The 18,710-nt window shown below is 46.1% G+C and overlaps 1 protein-coding gene across 5 annotated transcripts in view; it reads left to right on the top strand.

Moving 5' to 3' along the window:
- nktr (natural killer cell triggering receptor) overlaps positions 1-18,710 on the top strand; it is a 95,748-nt gene that overhangs the window by 47,214 nt on the left and 29,824 nt on the right. For 4 of the 5 annotated variants that reach the window (XM_045702871.2, XM_045702870.2, XM_045702869.2 and 1 more), the window contains 5 exons: positions 1,476-1,563; positions 6,209-6,238; positions 6,399-6,544; positions 17,625-17,850; positions 18,041-18,214. In XM_045702871.2, coding sequence (XP_045558827.1) covers positions 1,476-1,563; positions 6,209-6,238; positions 6,399-6,544; positions 17,625-17,850; positions 18,041-18,214 — 664 coding nt within the window. Of the gene's footprint in view, positions 1-1,475; positions 1,564-3,799; positions 3,822-6,208; positions 6,239-6,398; positions 6,545-17,624; positions 17,851-18,040; positions 18,215-18,710 lie in introns of all 5 variants that reach the window. The other variant, XM_082966032.1, reaches the window with a different exon arrangement.

Genomic DNA, 18,710 nt, shown 5'->3' with positions numbered 1-18,710 from the left:
GGAGCTGTAGGGGGGGCTAGGAGCTGTAGGGGGGGCTAGGAGCTGTAGCTGTAGCCACTCAAGCCATGTCCCTGTTAATAGCTTTTCCAGGTAGGGGGGCGGGGAGCAGAGCGGCGGTAGGGGGGGCTGGGAGCAGAGCGGCGGTAGGGGGGCGGGGAGCAGAGCGGCGGTAGGGGGGCTAGCGGCGGTAGGGGGGCTGGGAGCAGAGCGGCGGTAGGGGGGCGGGGAGCAGAGCGGCGGTAGGGGGGCTAGCGGCGGTAGGGGGGCGGGGAGCAGAGCGGCGGTAGGGGGGCTAGCGGCGGTAGGGGGGCTGGGAGCAGAGCGGCGGTAGGGGGGCTGGGAGGCGAGGGGTGTAGCAGTCTGGATTCTATCTCAGGTTATTGATCTGTCAGTCCTATACTGGGAGGACACATGATCTCGCACTCTCTCTTTCTCTCTCTCTCTCTCTCTTCCCTCTTTCTCTCTCTCTTTCTCTCTCTCTCTTTCTCTCCCTCTGTCCCTTGCTATCTAGCTCTCTCGCTCTCTCTCTATCCCTCGCTCTCTCTCTATCCCTCGCTCTCTCTCTATCCCTCGCTCTCTCTATATCCCTCGCTCTCTCTCTATCCCTCTCTTTCCCTCTCTCGCTCTCGCTCTTCCTCGCTCATCCCTCTCGCGCGCTCTCTGTCCCCTCTCGCGCGCTCTCTGTCCCCTCTCGCGCGCGCGCTCTCTGTCCCCTCTCGCGCGCGCGCTCTCTGTCCCCTCTCGCGCGCGCGCTCTCTGTCCCCTCTCGCGCGCGCGCTCTCTGTCCCCCCCCTCTCGCGCGCGAGGGCGCTCTCTGTGCGCCCGCGCTCTGGCGACAGCGAGAGGGAGACAGCGAGAGGGAGACAGCGAGAGGGAGACAGCGAGAGGGAGAGCGCGCGCGAGAGGGGACAGAGCGCGCGCTCTCTCTCGCTGTCTCCCTCGCGCTGTCCCCCTCGCGCTGTCCCCCTCTCCCACGCACTCCCTCTCGCTGTCCCCCTCGCGCTCTCTCGCTCTCCCCCTCGCGCTCTCTCGCTGTCCCCCTCTCCCACGCACTCCCTCTCGCTGTCCCCCTCGCGCTCTCTCGCTGTCCCCCTCGCGCTCTCTCGCTGTCCCCCTCGCGCTCTCTCGCTCTCCCCCTCGCGCTCTCTGTCTCTTGCTCTCACCCTCTGTCTATCCCTCTCTTTATCCATCCCTCTAACCCTCTCTATACATCCCTGACTCTCACATTATTAGGTATAGACTCTCTCTATACCTTTATCTATCCCTGTCTCTCTATCCCGCTATTCCCCTCTCTATCCCTTTATCCATTCTTCTATCCTCCCTCTCTCCTCTGCCTCTCTTTCGCCCTCTATCATCCTTCTCTCTCTGTCCCTCTCACTCCCTCTATCCATCTCTATCCCTCTCTCACCACCTCCACCATAGACAGTGAGAGTTGTAAATCTCACAGATTGTCCCTGTCTCTCTCTCTCAAATAGACGAGAACTTTATTCTCAAACACGACCGAGCTTTCCTGTTGTCCATGGCCAACCGCGGCAAACACACCAACGGGTCCCAATTCTTCATGTGAGTAGAAATTCATGAAAGTGTCATAACATTTACTAAGCTTTCTGGTTGCTAGGTTTCCACACAGGTTTGTACATGAGATGGCAAGTCCCTCTGTAGCTGAGGTTAATTTCAGGTTCAGCTCATTTGTTTTGCTGTTTATCTGAGGCCTGTCTGTGTATTATGCCAGGGCTAAGCATTGCAGATAGAGGCCTGTCTATATACAGGTGAAGCTGGAAGTTTACATACACCTTAGCCAAATACATTTAAACTCAGTTTTTCACAATTCCTGACATTTAATCCTAGTAAAAATTCCCTGTTTTAGGTCAGTTAGGATCACCACTTTATTTTAAGAATGTGAAATGTCAGAAGAGTGATTTATTTCAGCTTTTATTTCTTTCATCACATTCCCAGTGGGTCAGAAGTTTACATACACTCAATTAGTATTTGGTAGCATTGCCTTTAAATTGTTTAACTTGGGTCAAACGTTTCGGGTAGCCTCCCACAAGCTTCCCACAATAAGTTGGGTGAATTTTGGCCCATTCCTCCTGACAGAGCTGGTGTAACTGAGTCAGGTTTGTAGGCCTCCTTGCTCGCACACGCTTTTTCAGTTCTGTCCACAACTTTTCTATAGGATTGAGGTCAGGGCTTTGTGACGGCCACTCCAATACCTTGACTTTGTTGTCCTTAAGTCATTTTGCCACATTTTTACTTTGGAAGTATGCTTGGGGTCATTGTCCATTTGGAAGACCCATTTGTGACCAAGCTTTAACTTCCTGACTGATGTCTTGAGATGTTGCTTCAATATATCCACATAATTTTCCATCCTCCTGATGCCATCTATTTTGTGAAGTGCACCAGTCCCTCCTGCAGCAAAGCACCCCCACAACATGATGCTGCCACCCCCGTGCTTCACAGTTGGGATGGTGTTCTTCGGCTTGCAAGCATCCCCCTTTTCCTCCAAACATAACGATGGTCATTATGGCCAAACAGTTCTATTTATGTTTCATCAGGCCAGAGGACATTTCTCCAAAAAGTACGATCTTTGTCCCCAAGTGCAGTTGCAAACCGTAGTCTGGCTTTTTTATGGCGGTTTTGGAGCAGTGGCTTCTTCCTTGCTGAGCGGCCTTTCAGGTTATGTCGATATAGGACTCGTTTTACTGTGGATATAGATACTTTTGTACCTGTTTCCTCCAGCATCTTCACAAGGTCCTTTGCTGATGTTCTGGGATTGATTTGCACATTTCACACCAAAGTACGTTCATCTCTAGGAGACAGAATACATCTCCTTCCTGAGCGGTATGACGGCTGCATGGTCCCATGGTGTTTATACTTGCGTACTATTGTTAGCGCAGATGAACTTGGTACCTTCAGGCATTTGGAAATTGCTCCCAAGGATGAATCAGACTTGTGGAGGTCTGCATATTTTTTTTCTGAGGTCTTGGCTGATATCTTTTAATTTTCCCATGATGTCAAGCAAAGAGGCACTGAGTATGAAAGTAGGCCTTTAAATACATCCACAGGTACACCTCCAATTGACTCAAATTATGTCAATTAGCCTATTAGAAGCTTCTAAAGCCATGACATCATTTTCTGGAATTTTCCAAGCTGTTTAAAGGCACAGTCAACTTAGTGTATGTAAACTTCTGACCCACTGGAATTGTGATACAGTGAATTATAAGTGAAATAATCTGTCTGTAAACAATTGTTGGAAAAATGACTTGTGTCATGCACAAAGTAGATGTCCTAACCGACTTGCCAAAACTATAGTTTGTTAACAAGAAATTTGTGGAGTGGTTGAAAAACAAGTTTTAATGACTCCAACCTGAGTGTATGTAAACTTCCGACTTCAACTGTATGTATTATGTCAGGGCTAAGCACTGCAAAATATAGGCCTGTCTATTTGTGTATTCATAGCTAAGCACTGCAGAATAGAGGTCTGTCTATTTGTGTATTCATAGCTAAGCACTGCAGAATAGAGGCCTGTCTATTTGTGTATTCATAGCTAAGCACTGCAGAATAGAGGCCTGTCTATTTGTGTATTCATAGCTAAGCACTGCAGAATAGAGGTCTGTCTATTTGTGTATTCATAGCTAAGCACTGCAAAATGGCATCATGTTGTGTGAATTTTACAACCCTTCTCCCCTTCAGTCAGTCGATGTGCTTTAATGCACAGAAATAAACAAACATGGATTCCTTATTTTTTTCCCACAAATAAGTTAATGTTTCTCTTGCCATTTTTGTGTAAAATTTGCAGAAAGTCATCGTGCTCTTCCAAGGTAATATGTCTCCGGGGCTGTTTCTCTCTCCTCTCCTCTCTTCTCCTGACTGTCTGTCTGTCTTTATCTCTCATTCACTAGTCTGTTTTAAACTTAGTAGGGCCCTATAAAATCCATGTTGCAGAGAATGCGGATGCAATCACAGAATCCAGACAATTAAAATGGAATTCAACAATATTTTTAAAAAATCCATCGAATTTATTAGAAAAGTAATTCATTTTCCCCAGATTATCGTAAAACATGAAGAGTCAACAGCACGGGAATGTCTGTGTGCGCGTTTGTCTACCACTTTTTGTAGTAGCTGTTAGCGATGATGCTAATGTAATGACTTTCCCAAAAACCTTCTCAGTTGAATGTTAACTACAATGTAACCTATGCCTACTTTGCAGAATATCATGATTATTTGCCTCAATCCAGTGGCCATTTTGTTTTGCAAACTCGGTCTCTGGCTGGTGCGCAGTTGAGTTAAAGAATTTTTCCCAGATCTCAAAAGAGGTCTCCTGATGTGGTTTAAGCATGGTTGTGGACTTAAAACATCACATTTGGTTGTTTTTCTATTATAAAAGTGTGATTTTCAGAGCGAAAACCTGAACCATTTTTGAAAAATGGAAACAGAATTTGGGGAAAAACTAGATGGAATCAGGCAAAGAAGTTAAAGGGATTTTCTAGGGCCGTAACTTAATGTACACTATGAACACAGCCTCTTTTCTACTGCACCAGGGCAGCAACACAGCCAGCAGTCATTTGAACATCCATCTAGATGATATATTACTGTAGTGTGGACATTTATTGTCTACTTCTGATATTGAGCACAGTGAGTCATTTGACATGTCGTCATGATGGTATAGCATGACAATCACTGTGCTGTCACCGACGGTTCTGTTGTTCATGGCTCCAGAATACCTCAACACACACCTGTCCTCACCTGACAGCAGAATACCTCAACACACACCTGTCCTCACCTGACAGCAGTATACCTCAACACACACCTGTCCTCACCTGATAACAGAATACCTCAACACACACACCTGTCCTCACCTGATAACAGAATACCTCAACACACACCTGTCCTCACCTGATAACAGAATACCTCAACACACACACCTGTCCTCACCTGATAGCAGAATACCTCAATACCCACCTGTCCTCACCTGATAGCAGAATACCTCAATACATACTCCTGTCCTCACCTCACCTCGTAACAGAATACCTCAACACACACACCTGTCCTCACCTGATAGCAGAATACCTCAATACATACCTGTCTATACCTGATAGCAGAATACCTCAACACACACCTGTCCTCATCTGATAACAGAATACCTCAACACACACCTGTCCTCATCTGATAACAGAATACCTCAACACACACCTGTCCTCACCTGATAACAGAATACCTCAACACACACCTGTCCTCACCTGATAGCAGAATACCTCAACATACACCTGTCCTCACCTCATAACAGAATACCTCAACACACACCTGTCCTCACCTGATAGCAGAATACCTCAACACACACCTGTCCTCACCTGATAACAGAATACCTCAACACACACCTGTCCTCACCTGATAGCAGAATACCTCAGCACACACCTGTCCTCACCTGATAGCAGAATACCTCAACACACACCTGTCCTCACCTGATAACAGAATACCTCAACACACACCTGTCCTCACCTGATAGCAGAATACCTCAACACACACCTGTCCTCACCTCATACAGAATACCTCAACACACACCTGTCCTCATCTGATAGCAGAATACCTCAACACACACCTGTCCTCACCTGATAGCAGAATACCTCAACACACACCTGTCCTCACCTGATAACAGAATACCTCAACACACACCTGTCCTCACCTGATAGCAGAATACCTCAACACACACCTGTCCTCACCTGATAACAGAATACCTCAACAACACCTGTCCTCACCTGATAACAGAATACCTCAACACACACCTGTCCTCACCTGATAGCAGAATACCTCAACACACACCTGTCCTCACCTCATAACAGAATACCTCAACACACACCTGTCCTCACCTCATAACAGAATACCTCAACACACACCTGTCCTCACCTCATAACAGAATACCTCCACACACCTGTCCTCACCTCATAACAGAATACCTCAACACCCACCTGTCCTCACCTCATAACAGAATACTTCAACTATAGTTTTTCCTTTAGGCCCAGTATAATTGGTCATTACATTTTTTAAAGACGTGTTGCAGATGAATGCTGTGTATTAATGGTCATGTTGTTCCTGTGTTTTGTTTCCGTGATCTGTCCTCTCATTCTCTCCCTCCTTTCTCGCTGTGTTCCATAACTCTGCCCGGGCCGTACTGGACTGTAACCCAACCCTGGTTGGATTCCTCTAACAGAACCACCAAGACAGCACCTCATCTCGATGGGTATGTCTTATCTCACTACCTTGCAGCTCCAGAGAAGGTTTACTTGGCAGTAATAAAATGAATGAGTCTAACTACCTTGGTTGGCCCTAACCTCTCCCTGTTGTATTATTGTCAGTGTCTAACCCCTCCACCCCTCTCTGACCCCTTCTCCTCCCTGCAGGGTCCATGTGGTGTTTGGCCTGGTCATCTCAGGCTTTGAGGTGATCAAGAGGATAGAGGGTCTGAAGACGGACGGAGCCAGCAGGCCGTACGCTGATGTTAGGGTTATGGACTGTGGTCAGCTCATCACTAAGTCAGCCAACGATGGTAGGGATCACAATGCCTAGTCCCTCCCTCACTCCCTCACTCCACGGATTGACTTATGTCATTCACTCCTGTGTTATCCCTTAGCTATTTAACTAGACTGGTAGTTTGTATTGTGTTTATTATGGATCCCCATCAGTTCCTGTCAAGGCAGCAACGACTCTTCCTGGGGTTTATTATGGATCCCCATTAGTTCCTGTTGCCAAAGCAGCAGCTACTCTTCCTGGGGTTTATTATGGATCCCCGTTAGTTCCTGCCAAGGCAGCAACGACTCTTCCTGGGGTTTATTATGGATCCCCATTAGTTCCTGCCAAGGCAGCAGCTACTCTTCCTGGGGTTTATTATGGATCCCCATTAGTTCCTGTCAAGGCAGCAGCTACTCTTCCCGGGGTTTATTATGGATCCCCATTAGTTCCTGCCAAGGCAGCAGCTACTCTTCCTGGGGTTTATTATGGATCCCCATTAGTTCCTGCCAAGGCAGCAGCTACTCTTCCTGGGGTTTATTATGGATCCCCATTAGTTCCTGCCAAAGCAGCAGCTACTCTTCCTGGGGTTTATTATGGATCCCCATTAGTTCCTGTCAAGGCAGCAGCTACTCTTCCTGGGGTTTATTATGGATCCCCATTAGTTCCTGCCAAGGCAGCAGCTACTCTTCCTGGGGGTTTATTATGGATCCCCATTAGTTCCTGCCAAGGCAGCAGCTACTCTTCCTGGGGTTTATTATGGATCCCCATTAGTTCCTGCCAAGGCAGCAACGACTCTTCCTGGGGTTTATTATGGATCCCCATTAGTTCCTGCCAAGGCAGCAGCTACTCTTCCTGGGGTTTATTATGGATCCCCATTAGTTCCTGTCAAGGCAGCAGCTACTCTTCCTGGGGTTTATTATGGATCCCCATTAGTTCCTGCCAAGGCAGCAGCTACTCTTCCTGGGGTTTATTATGGATCCCCATTAGTTCCTGTCAAGGCAGCAGCTACTCTTCCTGGGGTTTATTATGGATCCCCATTAGTTCCTGCCAAGGCAGCAGCTACTCTTCCTGGGGTTTATTATGGATCCCCATTAGTTCCTGCCAAGGCAGCAGCTACTCTTCCTGGGGGTTTATTATGGATCCCCATTAGTTCCTGTTGCCAAGGCAGCAGCTACTCTTCCTGGGGTTTATTATGGATCCCCATTAGTTCCTGTCAAGGCAGCAGCTACTCTTCCTGGGGTCCAGCAACATTAAGGCAGTTATACAGTTTAAAAACAATACATTCAATACAACACCCGGTGTGCCCTCTGGTCCCTACTCTACTACCACATATTTATAACACAAAATCCATGCATTCGTGTGTGTATTTAAATGTAACTTTTTATTTAACTATGCAAGTCAGTTAAGAACAAATTCTTATTTACAATGACGGCCTACCGGGGAACAGTGGGGTTAACTGCCTTGTTCAGGGGCAGAACGAGATTTTTACCTTGTCAGCTCTGGGATTTGATCCAGCAACCTTTCGGTTGTTATGTTATCGTGTGTGTGTGTGTGTGTGTGTGTGTGTATGTGTGTGTGTGTGTGTGTGTGTGTGTGTGTGTGTGTGTGTGTGTGTGTGTGTGTGTGCGTGTGTATGCATGTGTCTGTGCCAATGTTTGTGTTGCTTCACAGTCCCTGCTGTTCCATAAGGAGTATTTTTATCTGCTTTTTAAATCTGATTCTACTGCTACATCAGTTACTTGATGTGGAATAGAGTTCCATGTAGTCATGGCTCTATGTAGTACTGTGCTCCTCCCATAGTCTGTTCTGGACTTGGGGACTGTGAAGAGACCTCTGGTGGCATGTCTTGTGGGGTATGTATGGGTATCTGAGCTGTGTGCCAGTAGTTTAGACAGACCTCTGGTGGCATGTCTTGTGGGGTATGTATGGGTGTCCGAGCTGTGTGCCAGTAGTTTAGACAGACCTCTGGTGGCATGTCTTGTGGGGTATGTATGGGTGTCTGAGCTGTGTACCAGTAGTTTAGACAGACCTCTGGTGGCATGTCTTGTGGGGTATGTATGGGTGTCTGAGCTGTGTACCAGTAGTTTAGACAGACCTCTGGTGCCATGTCTTGTGGGGTATGTATGGGTGTCTGAGCTGTGTGCCAGTAGTTTAGACAGACAGCTCTGTGCAACATGTCAATACCTCTCACAAATACAAGTAGTGATGAAGTCAATCTCTCCTCCACTTTCAGCCAGGAGAGATTGACCTGACTTACTAATGTTAGCTCTCTGTGTGCATTTACGGGACAGCCGTGCTGCCCTGTTCTGAGCCAATTGCAATTTTCCTAAGTCCCTTTTTGTTGCACCTGACCACACGACTGAACAGTAGTCCAGGTGTAACAAAACTAGGGCCTGTAGGACCTGCCTTGTTGATAGTGTTGTTAAGAAGGTAGAAACTAGGGCCTGTAGGACCTGCCTTGTTGATAGTGCTGTTAAGAAGGTAGAAACTAGGGCCTGTAGGACCTGCCTTGTTGATAGTGTTGTTAAGAAGGTAGAAACTAGGGCCTGTAGGACCTGCCTTGTTGATAGTGTTGTTAAGAAGGTAGAAACTAGGGCCTGTAGGACCTGCCTTGTTGATAGTGTTGTTGAGAAGGTAGAAACTAGGGCCTGTAGGACCTGCCTTGTTGATAGTGTTGTTAAGAAGGTAGAAACTAGGGCCTGTAGGACCTGCCTTGTTGATAGTGCTGTTAAGAAGGTAGAAACTAGGGCCTGTAGGACCTGCCTTGTTGATAGTGTTGTTAAGAAGGTAGAAACTAGGGCCTGTAGGACCTGCCTTGTTGATAGTGTTGTTAAGAAGGTAGAAACTAGGGCCTGTAGGACCTGCCTTGTTGATAGTGTTGTTAAGAAGGTAGAAACTAGGGCCTGTAGGACCTGCCTTGTTGATAGTGTTGTTAAGAAGGTAGAAACTAGGGCCTGTAGGACCTGCCTTGTTGATAGTGCTGTTAAGAAGGTAGAAACTAGGGCCTGTAGGACCTGCCTTGTTGATAGTGTTGTTAAGAAGGTAGAAACTAGGGCCTGTAGGACCTGCCTTGTTGATAGTGCTGTTAAGAAGGTAGAAACTAGGGCCTGTAGGACCTGCCTTGTTGATAGTGTTGTTAAGAAGGTAGAAACTAGGGCCTGTAGGACCTGCCTTGTTGATAGTGTTGTTAAGAAGGTAGAAACTAGGGCCTGTAGGACCTGCCTTGTTGATAGTGTTGTTAAGAAGGTAGAAACTAGGGCCTGTAGGACCTGCCTTGTTGATAGTGCTGTTATGAAGGTAGAAACTAGGGCCTGTAGGACCTGCCTTGTTGATAGTGTTGTTAAGAAGGTAGAAACTAGGGCCTGTAGGACCTGCCTTGTTGATAGTGCTGTTATGAAGGTAAAGCAGCGCTTTATTGTGGACAGACTTCTCCCCCATTTTAGCCTCTGTTGTATCAATATGTTTTGACCATGATAGTTTACAATCCAGGGTTACGCCAAGCAATTTAGTCACGTTATTTCCACATTATTTTTTACAAGATTTGGTTGAGGTTTAGTGCATGATTGGTCCCAAATACAATGCTTTTAGTTTTAGAAATATTTAGTTTTAACTTATTTCTTGCCACCCACTCTGAAACTAACTGCAGCTCTTTGTTGAGTGTTGTAGTCATTTCAGTCGCTGTAGTAGCTGACGTGTGTAGTGTTGCCATCCGTGTTCATAGAGTGGCATGTCGTTAGTCAAGATTGAAAAAAGCAAGGGGCCTAGACATCATTCCTGATTCTCCCTGGATTATGTTGAAAACCTTTTGTTCATAAATGAAATTGTAATTGTCAGATGAGCCGAATACAACAAGTGTAGACCTTACCATGAAATGCTTACTTATGAGCCCTTAACCAACAGTGCAGTTCAAAAATAGAGTTAAGAAAATAGTTACTTTTTAGTTTATTTAGTAACACAATAAAATAACAATACCGAGGCTTTATACAGGGGGTACTGCGTCAGTGTGTGGGGTCCAGGTTAGTCGAGGTAATATGTACGTGTAGGTGGGGGGGGGGGGGGGTAAAGTGACTGCATAGATAATAAACTGTGAGTAGCAGCAGTGTAAAACAAAATGGGGGGGTCAATGTAAATAGTCTGGGTGGCCATTTGATTAATTGTTCAGCAGTTTTATGGCTTGGGGGTAGAAGCTGTTGAGGAGCCTTTTGGACCTAGACTTGGCGCTCCGGTACCGCTTGCCGTGCGGTAGCAGAGAGAACAGTCTATGACTGGGGTGACTGAAGTCGTTGACAATTTTTTGGGCCTTCCAGACTGGTAGTTGAAACCCTGCTGTTATTCTAAGTACCTATTTAACCAGGATGTTATTATACATACCAAGTGTTCAAGAGACATAAAGTGACATAAAACCACATCCCTATGAAGGAGAATCATTTCAGGAAGTTATGAAGTAAGGTCTAATGCTACTCAGGATATATAGATGACCATGGTCAGGCAAATAGCTGCAAGGACTTCCGGATGTTAATCCCAGATTCCAAATATAGCATTATTGTTGTTGTTCAAACCACTGAGTAGAGAGCAGCCTTTTTTCTCTGTTCCCTTTATAGTGCACTACTTTTGACAAGGGGCCGTAGGGTAGTGCTGTGCTGCTGTGTCTCAGTGAATCTGGGTCATATTTTACAGCTCATACAGAGGCTGTGCTGCTCGTTGTCTCTCAGTGAATCTGGGTCATATTTTACAGCTCATACAGAGGCTGTGCTGCTCGTGTCTCCAGTGAATCTGGGTCATATTTTACAGCTCATACAGAGGCTGTGCTGCTTGTCTCAGTGAATCTGGGTCATATTTTACAGCTCATACAGAGGCTGTGCTGCTTGTCTCAGTGAATCTGGGTCATATTTTACAGCTCATAAGAGGATCACATTTGATGCTGGTGGTGTTTCTAACAGGCTGTTGGTGCAGGGTGGGCGGTAACCTGCTCTCCATTCAGTCAGGCTCAGTGATGTGACCGCTGTGGACTTGACAGCTGTCCTCCAGTTATCAGAAGGACAGGACGGCCAGACGGACCGGACACTTGTGTGCCAATCTGATATGTATTGCGACTTGATACTGTGGTTTTATTGCGATTTGATGTTCCGAACATTAATCATAACTTTTGTGAAGCATCACAGCACAGTTGAAAAAATATATGGCAAATAGAAATCAAACCTAGATGGTGTTAAGAGATAGATGGGAGGGGTTGAGTGGAGCTGAAGGATGGGACTAAAAACAAACAAAGATATCTATTGTAAAATAGTGTCCATAAAATGGAAGTAGAAGCCTAAGTGGTAGTGTTCACTAGTTTACTCCAATTAGGGGAGGGATGGTAGAGTTGGGGGGGGAAATAATAAAGAAAAGATGAATATATATATACGGTGCCTTTGGAAAGTATTCAGACCCCTTGACTTTTTCCAAATTTTGTTAGTTACAGCCTTATTCTATAATTTATTAAATACATTTTTTCCTCATCAATCTACACAATACCTCATGATGACAAAGCGAAAACAGGTTTTTAGAAATAAAAAACAAATACATATACATAAGTTTTCAGACCCTTTGCTATGAGACTGGAAATTGAGCTCAGGTGCATCTTGTTTCCATTGATCATCCTTGGGATGTTTCTACAACTTGATTGGAGTCCACCTGTGGTAAATTCAATTGATTGGACATGATTTGGAAAGGCACACACCTGTCTATATAAGATCTCACAGCTGACAGTTGTCATGTCTTTGGGGTACCATTAAACTGAAGACATGTTTATCAAAATAACTCCCTGTAATTATTATCACGCGATTAAACTGATTAATTGTTTAACTGTAATTAACTAGGAGATAGGGGCACCAAGGAAAATATTCAGATTACAAAGTTATAATTTTCCTAATATAACTTTCCTATATTATAACATTATATATTATATTCTATCATAGTATAGGCCGATTATCTTCTGGTTTAAATGGTGTATTTTACCTCGCGTCGGTCTCATTCCAAACGTCGTAAATTGTTGTATCTGCACGAACCCAGTCTTCACGAAGTCATCCATACATCAACTGTCTTAAAATCATTTATTTGCTAAACAAAGTAATTCACAGAAAGCATACAAACAGTAGTTATCATCACAAAGAATTGGTAGAGTAATGTGCCCTAGTGGTCTAAACAGGCATGGCTGGTGTCTTGTCGAACAATCGGTCATAAAGGGCAGCTGAGAAGACCCTACAGAGTTGATAAATATTAACAATTGATATGCTAATCCTTTGCACATGAACGCTCACTCATTCGGGAACAATTGCAATCAATATATATTTACACTCAGTGTGTCGTCGGGATCCTTCTTGGAGAGTTTTTGTCCTGTTCTCTCTCTCTCGGTTAGAATGGATCTTTCAAAGCGACATTCATTAATGTCGTTATAGAATGGATGTTTCGTCGGTCTTCACGTTCAATGATATCAAATTTCTAGCTGCAGGCTATTAATTAATATCAAAGACATGTTATTATTCTGTCGGTATTGATAGTCTAAAAGTTTAACCATGGGTATGGTTAACTTCAGTAGAGGAATGCATGGTCAAACCTTGGCTCTCATCTGAGGTAAGCTGGTCTGAAGAAAGTAACCCTGGGTGGGCTTATATACTGAACGTAGAAAAACTGTCACATGACGCCTTGTCCTGTCTGTGTCCCTGGGGGCGTGCCGATGACTGAGTTAAGCATTGAACAGAAATACAATTCTATCACATTAACATCAGCACATAGCATCTCAACGTATTCCAAATAGCTTTAATCTTATTAACCTGTTGGGGGTAGGGGGCAGTATTTACACGGCCGGATAAAAAACGTACCCAATTTAATCTGGTTATTACTACTGCCCAGAAACTAGAATATGCATATAATTATTGGCTTTGGATAGAAAACACCCTAAAGTTTCTAAAACTGTTTGAATGGTGTCTGTGAGTATAACAGAACTCATATGGCAGGCAAAAACCTGAGAAGATTCTGTACAGGAAGTGCCCTCTCTGACCATTCCTTGAGCTTCTTGACTCTGTTTATTGAAGACTGAGGATCTTTGCTGTGACGTGACACTTCCTACGGCTCCCATAGGCTCTCAGAAGGAAAGGGGAAAAAGCTGAATGATGTAATTCCAGCCCCAGGCTGAAAAACATTAGCGCCTTTGGTAAGTGCTCTATCAGAGGACAATGAGCTGAGGCGCGTGCACGAGTCGACCCCATGTTTTATTTTCTTTCGTCTTTGAACCTAAACACGCTTTCCCGGTCGGAATATTATCGCTTTTTTTACGAGAAAAATGGCATAAAAATGGATTTTAAACAGCGGTTGACATGCTTCGAAGTATGGTAATGGAATATTTAGAATTTTTTTGTCACGAAATGCGTCGTGCGCGTCACCCTTCTTTACCATTCGGATAGTGTCTTGAACGCACGAACAAAACAGAGGATATTTGAACATAACTATGGATTATTTTGAACCAAACCAACATTTGTTATTGAAGTAGAAGTCCTGGGAGTGCATTCTGACGAAGACAGCAAAGGTAATAACATTTTTCTTATAGTAAATCTGATTTTGGTGAGTGCTAAACTTGGTGGGTGTCTAAATAGCTAGCCCTGTGATGCCGGGCTATCTACTGAGAATATTGCAAAATGTGCTTTCACCGAAAAGCTATTTTAAAATCGGACATAGCGAGTGCATAGAGGAGTTCTGTATCTATAATTCTTAAATTAATTATGTTTTTTGTGAACGTTTATCGTGAGTAATTTAGTAAATTCACCGGAAGTTTGCGGGGGGTATGCTAGTTCTGAACGTCACATGCTAATGTAAAAAGCTGGTTTTTGATATAAATATGAACTTGATTGAACAAAACATGCATGTATTGTATAACATAATGTTCTAGGGTTATCATCTGATGAAGATCATCAAAGGTGAGTGCTGCATTTAGCTGTGGTTTGGGTTTATGTGACATTATATGCTAGCTTGAAAAATGGGTGTCTGATTATTTCTGGCTGGGTACTCTGCTGACATAATCTAATGTTTTGCTTTCGTTGTAAAGCCTTTTTGAAATCGGACAGTGTGGTTAGATTAACGAGAGTCTTGTCTTTAAAATGGTGTAAAATAGTAATATGTTTGAGAAATTGAAGTAATAGCATTTCTAAGGTATTTGAGTAACGCGCCACGGGATTCAACTGGCTGTTGAGTAGGTGGGACGATTTCGTCCCGCCGACCCTAGAGAGGTTGAGTCATTGTATACAACCATTTAGATGCAAGTCCCATAGCTGAGGCTATTATATAAACCTTAGTATGGTAATATGGCAATATTGTCTCTAATGAGTATCACAAAATTGTACCAACCGGACCAGTTCGTAGCTGGATTCTTCACCAATCTTTTATACCTTCTCCAGAACATAAATGTCGTTCGGTTCCCCAATTCTGTGAGTTGAAAGAATTCCTTTGTCTCTCTATGAAACCCCTCTGTCTCAAAACTGGGCCATGAGGCCGGACATTCTCCTTTGGAATTTTACGACCCCTCTCACCACAGCAGCCTGGGTGGGGGGAGGTAGGTAGGGGAATGGTGCATAGAAAAGGCCCTAACCCTAACCCTAAAGGCCTGGTGCAGAGGGACGGGGTTCAACTGTGTTCTCTGTACCCAGAGAGAGGGCAACGTCATGACACTGTGCATGTCAGAGCAAAACTGCCCCAGATACATTTCCATCTTTGGCACGAAGGTTAGTGTGGATGATGATGTTTTCAGGTGTGTCAATCCTTGTCTGACTGAGTAGCTGCATTACACTCTCAGTTGTAGGACACCAGAATTTATACACCTGGTGTCTAGGGAATAATCTCTCCTGGACCAAGAACTTCCCATTTGAATCGATAAGGATTGCAGTTGTGTGTGATTGTCTGGCTGGAGCAGACTGGGAGGCTGGAGCAGACTGGGAGGCTGGTATTCTGACCTGGGCTGGAGCAGACTGGGAGGCTGGTTGGTTGACCTGGGCTGTAGCAGACTGGGAGGCTGGTTGGTTGACCTGGGCTGGAGCAGACTGGGAGGCTGGTTGGTTGACCTGGGCTGGAGCAGACTGGGAGGCTGGTAGGCTGACCTGGGCTGGAGCAGACTGGGAGGCTGGTTGGTTGACCTGGGCTGGAGCAGACTGGGAGGCTGGTAGGCTGACCTGGGCTGGAGCAGACTGGGAGGCTGGTTGGTTGACCTGGGCTGGAGTAGACTGGGAGGCTGGTATTCTGACCTGGGCTGGAGCAGACTGGGAGGCTGGTATTCTGACCTGGGCTGGAGCAGACTGGGAGGCTGTTATTCTGACCTGGGCTGGAGCAGACTGGGAGGCTGGTAGGCTGACCTGGGCTGGAGCAGACTGGGAGGTTGACCTGGGCTGGAGCAGACTGGGAGGCTGGTTGGTTGGGCTGGAGCAGACTGGGAGGCTGGTATTCTGACCTGGGCTGGAGCAGACTGGGAGGCTGGTTGGTTGACCTGGGCTGGAGCAGACTGGGAGGCTGGTAGGCTGACCTGGGCTGGAGCAGACTGGGAGGCTGGTTGGTTGACCTGGGCTGGAGCAGACTGGGAGGCTGGTAGGCTGGGCTGACCTGGGCTGGAGCAGACTGGGAGGCTGGTAGGCTGACCTGGGCTTTAGCAGACTGGGAGGCTGGTGCGGGGTCATCAGGCTGTGTGGTGGCTGTGCTGGTTGTGCTAGTCTCAGGTTCTGCCTGTGTTGTACCAAGCTGGTGGATATGTTCTCTAGATGCAGAGGACATAATGACTAGCTGCTGGTTGAGGGGGCCGTGCCCCCCGCTCGGCTCCCCGGGCGGCGAGGCGCCTGGGCCTCTCTCTCGCTCAGGCTCCTCTCTCATTGTGCTGGTCTCAGGTTCTGCCTGTGTTGTCCCCCCGCTCAGGCCCTCTCTCTGGCTGGCTCAGGCTGCCGGCACCCCCCGCCGGCTCCTCTCTCTGTGCTGGTGCGGTCTGCCGGCACCTCCCCGCCAGGCTCCTCTCCGTGCTGGCCAGGTTCTGCCTGTGTCTCCCCCCGCCAGGCTCCCCGGGCCGATGTCCTGTGCTCCGTTGCTGCCGGCTGTTCTGCGAATTTAGCAATAGATGCTCTGCTCTCCTCCCTGAACTGTTTCATCTCTTCTATTAGTTTCTGGACAGTGTCCTCCTCTTGAAGCTTGTTGTCTCTGAGTTCTATGACCTCTGCTTCAACTAGAGAGAGGGTGTTGTGGAAACGTTGCATAGCAGGTGTTCTTGGTGTTTTAGGCATGTTCTTGGCTCTGTCTGCGGCAGGACGTGCCCTCGTTTGTTATTAAATATTACATTTGTTCTTGTTCTGTAACTGGTAAGATCTGCAAACAGGCGTTCATGGTTCTGTCCCGTCTTCAAACCTTTTGAAAGGGTTTTCTTATCTTTCTCCGTCTGGATGTCTGGTGGGTAAACCATTTCCATAGCAACGCTGGTGATGTTAGCTACAATGCTACAGTAGAAGCCTACCTTTTCCAAAACAGCGTTGTTTCATGTATTATTGTCTCTGTCTTTACTTTAATGTCCTTTGTCTTCTGTCCTTTTGTCTTTCTATTAGTTAGCTAGCTAGCTTATTTTAGGAGAGTCCCAGCAACTGCTTAGCAACTGGTAAACAATTCAGCTGGCTAAGATAACTGTACAATTTTATAAAAATGGTAACTTTTTCAAAAGCTTATCTTTGTTGCTTGTTTTGTCTCCCATTCAGTCTTGCAGTCCCCCCCTCCCCCCAATGTACTTCACTCTAAAAACCATAGGACCTCATTTTATTCAGCAGCTGCTGCTCAATTTGGAACTCTGGAACCTGTCTCTCTCTCTGTCTCTCTCTCTCTCTGTCTCTCTCACTCACTCTGTTTCTCTCTCTCTGTCTCTCTCTGTCTCTCTCTCTCTCTCTCTCTCTCTCTCTCTCTCTCTCTCTCTCTCTGTCTCTCACTCACTCTGTTTCTCTGTTTCTCTCTCTCTCTCTCTCTCTCTCTCTCTCTCTCTGTATCTCTCTCTCTCTCTCTCTCTCTGTCTCTCTGTCTCTCTGTCTCTCTGTCTCTCTGTCTCTCTGTCTCTCTGTCTCTCTGTTCTGTAGTTCTGGAAGGAAAGAGGAAGCGGCAGTCGCATTCTGCAGACTCCTCCCTCAGTTCTCCTGGCTCCTCTCAGTTGTCCTCTCTGGAGTCTGGGAGTGAATCTGAGGAGAAGCACCACCATCACAGGCGAACGAGACACTCCAAGAGCAAACGCTCCAAGAAGAGGAGGAGAGAAAGGGAGGTGAAGAGAGAGGGTCACACTGACAGGGTGGAGCCTGGTCTGAAGAGGTGAGGTTCACTGTGGACTACCTCACACCAATACGGCTAAATTATTCACAAGACATTTCAGGTTTATTATGATGTGCAACTCTCTTGCACATTTGAGCTGAGGTATCAAATCTGTTTACATTCCACGGTTGTGATGTTTTTTTAATTGGTGTGTTTTTTTGTTGCTTCTCACTCAATCATTTTCTCACAGCCTTGTGGATGGCGGGATGGTGGTGGTAGCTGTGGAGGAGGAGGGTGGAGGGAAGGAGCAGAGTGGTGTGAAGAGAGAGAAACCAGTAGTTCGTCCAGAGGAGATCCCTCCTGTTCCTGAGAACCGCTTCCTGTTGAGGAGAGACCAGCCGGGTCAGGAGGACCATCCAGACAAGTCAGTCTATCTCTGTTACTAACCCTCTCTCTGATACTAACCCTCTCTCTGATACTAACCCTGTTAACCAGCCGGGTCAGGAGGACCATCCTATCTCTGTTACTAACCCTCTCTCTGTTACTAACCCTCTCTCTGTTACTAACCCTCTCTCTGTTACTAACCCTCTCTCTGTTACTAACCCTCTCTCTGATACTAACCCTCTCTCTGATACTAACCCTCTCTCTGATACTAACCCTCTCTCTGTTACTAACCCTCTCTCTGTTACTAACCCTCTCTCTGTTACTAACCCTCTCTCTGTTACTAACCCTCTCTCTGTTACTAACCCTCTCTCTGTTACTAACCCTCTCTCTGTTACTAACCCTCTCTCTGTTACTAACCCTCTCTCTGTTACTAACCCTCTCTCTGTTACTAACCCTCTCTCTGTTACTAACCCTCTCTCTGATACTAACCCTCTCTCTGTTACTAACCCTCTCTCTGTTACTAACCCTCTCTCTGT

The sequence above is a fragment of the Salmo salar genome, chromosome 19 (assembly GCF_965601325.2).
Source record: "Salmo salar chromosome 19, fSalSal1, whole genome shotgun sequence".
NCBI classification, from domain to species: Eukaryota; Metazoa; Chordata; class Actinopteri; order Salmoniformes; family Salmonidae; genus Salmo; species Salmo salar.
The sequence above is the reverse complement of the archived record's forward strand: the minus strand, read 5'-3'. Positions and strand labels throughout refer to the sequence as shown.